Below are 8812 nucleotides of genomic sequence, written 5' to 3'. Positions count from 1 at the left end.
GAGAGGTTGTCCCCACATGAACCAGCAGACTGCAAAATATTCATCAGGAACAAAGCACACGGTGGTCTTGTATTTAGTTTAGTCCCAAGCCTCAACCCAACAGCCCTGCTTAGGACTCTGTCTCAGGAGCACAGGGCCTCTCACATGAGAAACTTCACCCAGGACACCAGCCAGACGAGTATTGAAGAGACCAAGAAAGACTGGCAGAATCAGGAACATTTACACAGTCACCTCTCTTCAGCCTCAGTGAAATGCCCCCTCACACCCACACCCCTGCAACTCTAGGAGCTGCTGCATGGTCCACTTCCCTAGCCATTCTGTGAGAAGTTTTCTGCCCCAGGTCCTCAAGTTCCAGAGATTTGCATTACCCCAGAGTAGCTCCTGTTCCAGGGCCCCCACTTACCTGTCCTGGAGGAGGAAGAGGATTCATACAGGGGCAGCTTGGGACGGTGACCTCTGAGCCAGTCTTTCTCTCTCTCAAGGGAATAAATAAAGACTTCGGCAGGAGCCTCCAGTCCCTACCTCCAGGCACCAACCTTTTCCTAGACACTGGACTTGGATAAGCAAGTGAAGCCTCTGACCATGCACAGGGCGACTAGAGCTAATTCTTTCACACACGCTCACGAACACACACACACACACACACACACACACACACACACACACACACACACACACACACACACGGGCCGGCTGATTTACAGTCAATCTTTCAAAGTGCAATTTGTCTAGGAGAAGCCAATGTGAGGCCCATGTGGGCTCCAACCAATGGCGGCACAGCGCTCGCAGCTCAGCCAGTCTCAGGTCTGTATTCTAATGGGCCATATCTTTATCAAGGAACTGTCCCTTCTCTGAACTTAAAACTTCTGATGGAGGGCCCCCAGACTCAGAGGCAGAGAAATCGGGTGCTCTGAATATGGGGAGCCCGCCTCCTTAGACCTAGCTGGTGGAGGGGGAAAGCGGAAGGCCTCCCACCTTCTCTGGACACCTGACTTCCGTGCCCCATCTCTGAGGAAGGGCCGAGGCAGAGGGCAGTCAGAGGCTGGGGTGGAATGGGGGACATTGATTCTCCAAACCTGCCATAAGAGTCTGGGCCACCATTTGAGGCGTTTGGGCTGTAAGGGCTCCTGGCCCTCCTACTCGCTGACCTGGAGATCATGGAGTCCAACCTGCAGGGGACGTTCCTCCTGAACAACACACAGCTGGCCCAGTTCTCGGAAATGAAGGCTCCCATGTGCCAGTACTCCGTGCAGAACTCCTTCTACAAACTCAACCCTCCGGGACTTGGCCCCCAGCTGGCCGCTGGGACGCCCCATGGGATCACTGACATCCTGAGCAGGCCGGTAGCCACTCCAAACAGCAGCCTCCTCTCTGGCTACCCCCACGTGGCAGGCTTTGGTGGACTCGGCTCCCAGGGGGTCTACTATGGCCCCCAGGTGGGGAGTTTCTCCAAGGCTGGTAATGAGTACCCCACCCGGACCCGGAACTGCTGGGCGGACACAGGCCAGGACTGGCGAGGCGGCGCTCGGCCATGCAGCAACAGTGAGTAACAGGGCCTTCACCCCACCCGAGCCTGTCCGGGGAGGAGGCAGGAGCCAGGGGTCTTTCACAGATTGCGTTGCACTGTGTTCTTCCTCTCCTCAGCAGCCATTACATAGCCCCCAGCCTGGCACTTGGCCCCTTTCCTCCGCTCACAGCAGAACTAAACTTTCCCATTCCCAACCCTCTCCCACCTAGCACAGGTGTCTGAACCCCACCTTGCCCACCACCACTTCAGCTGTCCTTCAAGGGACTTTGGGTGTTCAGGCCCCACGAACACAGCCTACCCCACTCAGTGCAGCATCCAGCCGGCAGCTCAGTTTGCTTCTGCCCAGAGTCACACAGCCCCTTCACACAAAGCAGGCAAGTGCTACCCTGCTGAAGAAAACTTCCTGTGCTATCATATCCCAAGGGGCCCAGTTTTCCAAGACCCACTGAGGTCTCCTCTAGAAGCCAGGGCCCATCACCCACCTTCCTGCTCCGGGTTCACGTCAGCAATGGCAGCAACGATAGCCCAGCCTTCAGGGACAATAGAGCTAAGTTGACCTTAGCCCTGACTGCTGGGGGGCCCCCCCTTACCCCACCTATCCCTCAGACTGGGGTTTCTGAGAACTGGAGTGGAGGGGGTGGGCATTATGCCAATCAAGGATCCAGGAAGTGCCAGGGGCACATGCTGGAGAGACACACTGGAGAGTGTGGCAGTGGCTTATAGGGCTCTTGCTGGGCCACTAAAACTCTGGGTGGGATAAACGTGGGGAGCAAACGAAAAAGCACCCCTCTATTTCTCTATCATCTCTAGCTCCCACATTACAGAAGGGATATGGAACCAATGATGGAAATCCCCAAAATTCTTGTCGCCCATGTGCCAGAATGACAGCCACCTCTCTCAGACCTCATTTCTTGGAACCTATTGTACAATCTAGTTTGGGGTAAGCCCAAACTGTTTCTTCCACACCTCCACCCACACACACCCCCATCCTGTTCTACTCCTCAGTCTTAAATGCATGCACACAGCAGAAACTAGTCAGGAAAACCAGTGGCCAGTTTAACACAAGAGGAGAGGGAACTGGAAAGTGATTCCCAACCTGTGGGTCACAACCTCTTGGGGCTCGAATGTCCCTTTCACAGGGGTCGCATATCATACACCCTGACATCCTGCATATCAGATATTTATGCTATGATTCATAATAGTAGCAAAATTACAGTTATGAAGTAGCAATGAAATAATTTTATGGTTGGGGATCAGCACACCATGAGGAAGGTTGAGAACCCCTGTCTTAGGAAGTCCTTTCCTCCTTGCTGAAGTCTCCTGCCTGTAACGAGGACAGAGGACACAAGTTGCTGGACCACACTGAGTAAACATATGGGTACTCTGCTAGTTTCCAGTCTCAAGTTCCTTCAGACATTCCTGGCAGAGTTTGGGGTCTCCAGTCTCTCCAGATGACTCTGGTACTCCAACACCCAGTTGTGCAATAGATTCCGAGAGGTCTGAGGGAGGGGTGAGCTTACAGGCTGGAGGAACAGCATCATGGAGCCCGAAGCTTTCTCCTCCTTGCTTTTGCAACAGACCTGGGAAACTGGGGACTCAAAGAAAAAGTGGGAAGGAATTCAGAGGCCCCGGAGGTCTGATTGCAGGTGGAAGGTACCCGCACCTGTCTTGGTGAAAGAAAGGGCATTCTTGTCTTGGTGCCTTGACTCAGAAAAGAAATTCCCATGTGTCCCCGGGGGAAGGCAGCATTGGTGAATTATGGGAAAACTAGAAGAGAGGGCACAAGGCCCAGTTCTAAGTCCTTGCTGTCCCAAGTAGCTAAAACTGGTGCAGCTGCCCTCGAGGACCCCAGGTGTGGTAGAGATCACAGGAACTATTATATGAATGTCAGAGTGCTGCTCACCTGGCAGGTGTCACCACTTTCCTGTGACTCCGGGGCTTCTCAGTAGAGCATATCCCTGTGGAAGACATGGGACAGGCACCCATCAAGTCTCCACTCACCCCACTAACCCTCTTTTTCTTCCTCCTGCCAGCCCCAGATCCCCTGAGTGACACCATCCACAAGAAAAAGCACACCCGCCCCACCTTCACGGGCCACCAGATCTTTGCTCTGGAGAAAACCTTTGAGCAGACCAAGTACTTGGCTGGCCCAGAAAGGGCAAGGCTAGCGTACTCACTGGGCATGACGGAGTCACAGGTCAAGGTGAGTCTACAAGAGACGGTATCTGCCAGGGCAGGAGGCCACCAGGCAAGAAGGCTTGCCTGCCCACCTTATTGTAGAGATTATCATATTAGAAATACCCCCCTCCAATAATAGCCATCTACCCAGCCCATCTGATCCTGTAAGCAGTTTTACAAATAAAGGGGCAGGGTCAGTTAATCAAGCCTGTTGCTTGTGGTCTTCCACTCTGTGGGACACTGACCAGCAGGCAGGCCTGTTTCTCAATCTTTAAAATGAAAGTAATACACCTTCTGTTCCCACTTAGAGATCGTCCACGGGCTTGCACACCCTCAAAGCCAGCATCAGCCTCTCTACTGCCACCTTCTCAGGCTCCCAGGACAAGTGGTCCCATTGCTCCACTAGTCCACACTGTGGGTGGGGACTTTGGATGTAAACATATTCGGGAGGTTCTCGGGGACAAAGTGGGACCTACCTCAGCAGATTGTCACAGCCACGAGAGAAGGCTGTGGTGTAGAAATGGAAGGTTATGATGGGCTCTTGCCTAATTTGTTTGCCTCTCAAGTAACATACTTACTGGCCCAGTTGTTTTTCTAGGGGGCAATTATTCATGAGCTTCCTGGGGAATCTATAAAACCAAAAGAAGGGCAACTTTATTCATTCATTTTGTGTCGTTTTGCTTGCTGGAGGTGGAACGGAGGACCAGGGCATGCTAGGCCCCGGGGGTCTACCATCACAAGGCCCTGGGTCCCAGGGAGGACTCTAGTCAATGACATTTCAGGGGCTTCGGCTTAGATGCCCAGTCAGGGAGCGTTGCTGCCAGAGGAATGGTCTACAGCAAGCTTTATTTTATTTTATTTTATTTTACTATCCCCCTCCGAGTAATGCAAATGTCAGGCCGCTGCATAGTGCAGCGGTGTATGGTCCATACATGACTCTGGGGCAGCGAGGGAACCTTGCAGCGGAGCCTGCTCCTGCTCTTTGCAGGTGTGGTTCCAGAACCGTCGTACCAAGTGGAGGAAGAAGAGCGCCCTGGAGCCCTCGTCCTCCACGCCCCGGGCCCAGGGTGGTGCGGGTGGGGACCGCGCGGCCTCGGAGAACGAGGACGATGAGTACAACAAGCCGCTGGACCCGGACTCGGACGACGAGAAGATCCGCCTGCTACTGCGCAAGCACAGGGCTGCCTTCTCGGTGCTTAGCCTGGGCGCGCACAGCGTCTGACCCCGGGCCCGCTGCGCAGGCCGGCCTTCCCCTCCCCTTTTTTCAGTGCAGCCAGCTGAGGGTGGGGGACAGAGAGGAGGAGCGCCGGGGGAGGAGGAGGAAAAGAGGAGGAAAGAGAAAGAGGAGGATGAAGCGAGAGGGATGGAAAGGAAGGAGAGGGATTGATGGCGAGTGCATCAAGAGAGGAGATTGGCACAGCTTTCTGCCATGTCTCCCCTCTGGTCCCCTTGCCCGGTCAGCCCTGCGAGAAAGTGAGCAGGCTTTTGTTTTCAGCAGGGAACCCGGCTGTGGGCTCTCCAGATGCATCGCTTTCCCCCCTAGGAACAGCTGGTTAGGGAGTCAACAGTTACTGCGCCCAGTCAGCGGCTGTGACTGCAGAGCCAAAGATGGAGTCTGAGGTCCAGCTGTGCTTCCGAATGCTCTCACTGGTGGGGGCAGGAGGAAATCCACCTCTGCGAGGGGAGTGGGTTCTGAAAACAGAAACTCTTGTAAGTCTGGGTTTCAGGACCCTGGCGGCACTTTACTCTGAATGTAGATCCCTCGGTAATACGGAAGACACTGACTGGAAAAGGGAAGTGGGGGAAACAGGCAGAGGTGAAAACAGACATGAGAACCCTAAGATTTTGTTGTCCCTGGGAGCCACCCATCAAGGCATTCCTGGGTACCCAAGGACATCAGAGCTTGGGGGCACCTTATCAGGAAGGAGAGAAGGGCTCTGAAAGCCACACTCCACCAACAGGGTCACCGGACAGGGAGAACACAGGCAGGACAAAGAGGCCCAGGGCTGTTGGGTACCCACTATGTCTCCTTTCCTAACCCATCCTGTGGCCTGGCCCTGTACTGATGTCTTCTGCTCCGGGTATTATGGTGCTCCTGGCAGGGGAGAGGGTGGGCTGGCCACAGAGGAGTGCAGCCCAAAGGAATCAAGGTGTACCCATCCTCATTGGCTTTTAAAACAAAAATAGAATAAAGCTGAAAATCCCAGAAACCTCCCCGTGGCTCCTGCGCTTCTATGAAGGGAATAATGACTGTGTTTCTCTGGTGTCTTGAAATTATTGTTGGGCTGGAGAAATGGCTCAGCTCTTAAGATCATCTGCTGCTCTTCCGGAGGACCGGTGATCTGTTCCCAGTTACAGGCAGCTCACAACTGCCCTGTAACTCCAGCTCAAGGTGATCCGGCGCCCTCTTTTGGCCTCTTTAGGTACTGTATGCATGCTCACACGCACGCATGTGAAGCAAGTGAAGCCTCTGACCATGCACAGGGCGTTCTCTCTCTCTCTCTCTCTCTCTCTCTCTCTCTCTCTCTCTCTCTCTCTCTCTCTCTCTCTCTCTCTCTCTCTCTCTCTCTCTCTCTCTCTCTCTCTCTCTCTCTCTGTCTCTGTCTCTCTCTCTCTCTCTGACGGGCTGATTTACAGGCCTGTGCTCCTCGCAGCCACAGCATCTTCCCTAACAGGCACCTCAGGTGCTAATAGGCAACCACAGATTTGGGGCACAGTTCTCAAGTTCTCATTCATATTAGTGTGCCCAGTAAAGGCTTTCAGCCCAGGAGTTCAAGAACTTTGAGGTGGGCTGCTATGTTGAGCCAGTGGCCTATTGGGAGAGATATTAATGCCACAAAAAGACAGTACAGTGGGACCTCTGAGTAGAGGTCAGGCCCATGAGGCTAAATACAGGTCCTGTCTAGATTTCAAAAGATGGGGATCCTATGAGAGTGTTTCTCAACGTATTAGTCATGACCTCTTGGGGGTCAAATGACCCTTTCACAGGGGGTCACCTAAGACCATTAGAAAACACAGATATTTGCATTAAGATTCATAACAGCAGTAAAATTACAGTTATGAGATAGCAATGAAAATCATTTTATGGTTGGGCGGTCACCATAACACAAGGAATTGTGTTAAAGGATCGGCATTAGGAAGGTTGAGAACCACTGTCCCAGGCCACATAATTGATGAGTATCCCATAGTGTATGCTTGCAGGCAGGTTGTCTTGATTCCTGGGCAACAGGGGGTGGAAGGAGGCTCAGCCCTTTAGCTGAGGGGGGTACAGATGTGCCACCTGTACCCCCTGGCAGCTGAGGTATTTAACCCTCCTTAGCAGGAAGGAGAGGGGTGTAGACACACAGAAAGATATGGCCGGTGCCAGCCACATCTTTTACTGCACCTATGAGGGCAAAAAGAGGGGAAGGCCCGAATAGTCTCAGCTCTAACCTAATATTCAGCAGGCCAGGAGAGTACAGGTAGCTGCCGATGTCATGCCAGGTTCCAAATGATCACACCTTGACCAGCAACCATCAGAAAGAGGGGCAAATAGTGAACTTCCGCTTCTGGCACCTGACCCCATTCTTAGGCCATCCTCGGGTTTGATCTTGGAACTTCATAACCCTCCGAAGTGGCACAGGACAGAGGGGCCCATGGACTGAGCTCCGCCATTCTCTGCATCCTTGGGTGACCTGTTTAACCTCTGGGCCTCAGTTTATTCATCTGTAAATAGAATAATAATTATTCATCTGTGTAGGGTTGAGTAAAATTAGAATATGAGCAGGACATGGTGGAGCAAGTCTTTAAACCCATTCCTCTGGAGGAAGAGGCAGATGAGGTCAAAGCCAGCCTGCCTTACATAACAATTCCAGGCTAGCCAGGACTCAATCAAGAAGAGGGGCAAATACTGAGCTTTCATGAGACCCTATCTTGGCGGGGGAGAAAGCCAGAAAAGGAAAGCAATAAAAATAAAATAATGAGTGTCCCTGGCAGATACCAACAGGAAATGGAAATAACCATTCTCAACCACTTGGGAGACACTTGCGAAACCTCCTGCCTCCCAATGCTTGTGTCTCCTGCCACATTGCTGGGTGGAAACTTGACTCCCTGGGTGATGGTACCAAGGAGTGAATTGTGGAGGTGACCTGCCCAGGAGAGCTCCACTCCCATGCACTAGGCTGGTGACCCTTAAAAGGTCTTGCGGAGGGAGGGAGTTCAACCCTTTTGGGCCCTTCTGCCTCTTCTTTGAAGTGAGGACAAAGCTCAAGCTACCAATTTAAAAGCAGAAATAAGGCACTGAACCTGATGGCCCTGTGATCTTAGATTTTTAGTCTCTAACTCCTAGAATCACCCAGGCTCAGGCACTGGGGTATGAAAGACACAGAGCCGGGTGTGGTTCCCCACTTTAGCTAGTGGTAGCCAGGGAGCACTGTGACCCAGTCCATTCATTTCTCTGTAAGGCTGGTGCCCTGACTATAGAATGAGGCTGGAAGAGATGACGGGACCCAGTGAACTGTGCTTGAGCCCAGAAGGAGCTTAGTACTGCACACCCTACTCTTCCTCTTCTAGTTCACACTAGCGGTCAAGGCTGGGACACATGGACAGTCATAGCTACTGGCTCCTTCATGTGCTCAACCCCCCTTCAATGGGTCAGCTGCTGCCTGGGGGCCATGGAAGTCTACCTGGGGGCCAGGTTCACATCACCAAAACCTCTCTTGGAATTCCGGACTATTACTGCAGCTTCCAGGTGTACCATCTTGGATGCAGTGTTTTACTGTAAGTGGTCAATGGCGGGAGCACATACTCCAGTAAGGGACCCCACCCCTAACCATTTTCAGACTCAACGTTTGGAGTCTGCCATGTCCCATCACCTGCCTGGTCACCACAGGCTTCTGTGTCTGTGCACACTACACTAGGCTTCGCTCAGCACCAGCGGGATGCAATAGGGGTTCTTGCTTATCCTCTGATATGCCATGGTGAAGGATGCAAAGAAGATGCCAGCACTACCTGCAAAGGACTGTTGCAAGGGTTCCTGTCTCCTTCAGCCAGTCACCTTTCAGCTGCTGGAGTGGCTGGCATTGCTGTCCTCCAGACGAAGATGAAGAGGCAGAGGCGCTGCTGGCA

The 8812-nt window shown here is 52.8% G+C and overlaps 1 protein-coding gene across 1 annotated transcript; it reads left to right on the top strand.

Annotated features, from left to right (window-relative positions):
* The first annotated feature begins 1157 nt into the window (after positions 1-1157).
* Positions 1158-4928, top strand: Nkx6-3 (NK6 homeobox 3). Its single transcript, XM_027395227.2, has 3 exons — positions 1158-1542; positions 3562-3731; positions 4695-4928. The coding sequence occupies exons 1-3, from the start codon at positions 1158-1160 to the stop codon at positions 4926-4928; spliced, it is 789 nt and encodes a 262-aa protein (XP_027251028.1).
* The last annotated feature ends 3884 nt before the right edge of the window (positions 4929-8812 follow it).

This window comes from Cricetulus griseus (assembly GCF_003668045.3).
Source record: "Cricetulus griseus strain 17A/GY chromosome 1 unlocalized genomic scaffold, alternate assembly CriGri-PICRH-1.0 chr1_1, whole genome shotgun sequence".
Taxonomy (NCBI): domain Eukaryota; kingdom Metazoa; phylum Chordata; class Mammalia; order Rodentia; family Cricetidae; genus Cricetulus; species Cricetulus griseus.
This window is presented reverse-complemented; position numbering and strand designations above follow the sequence as displayed.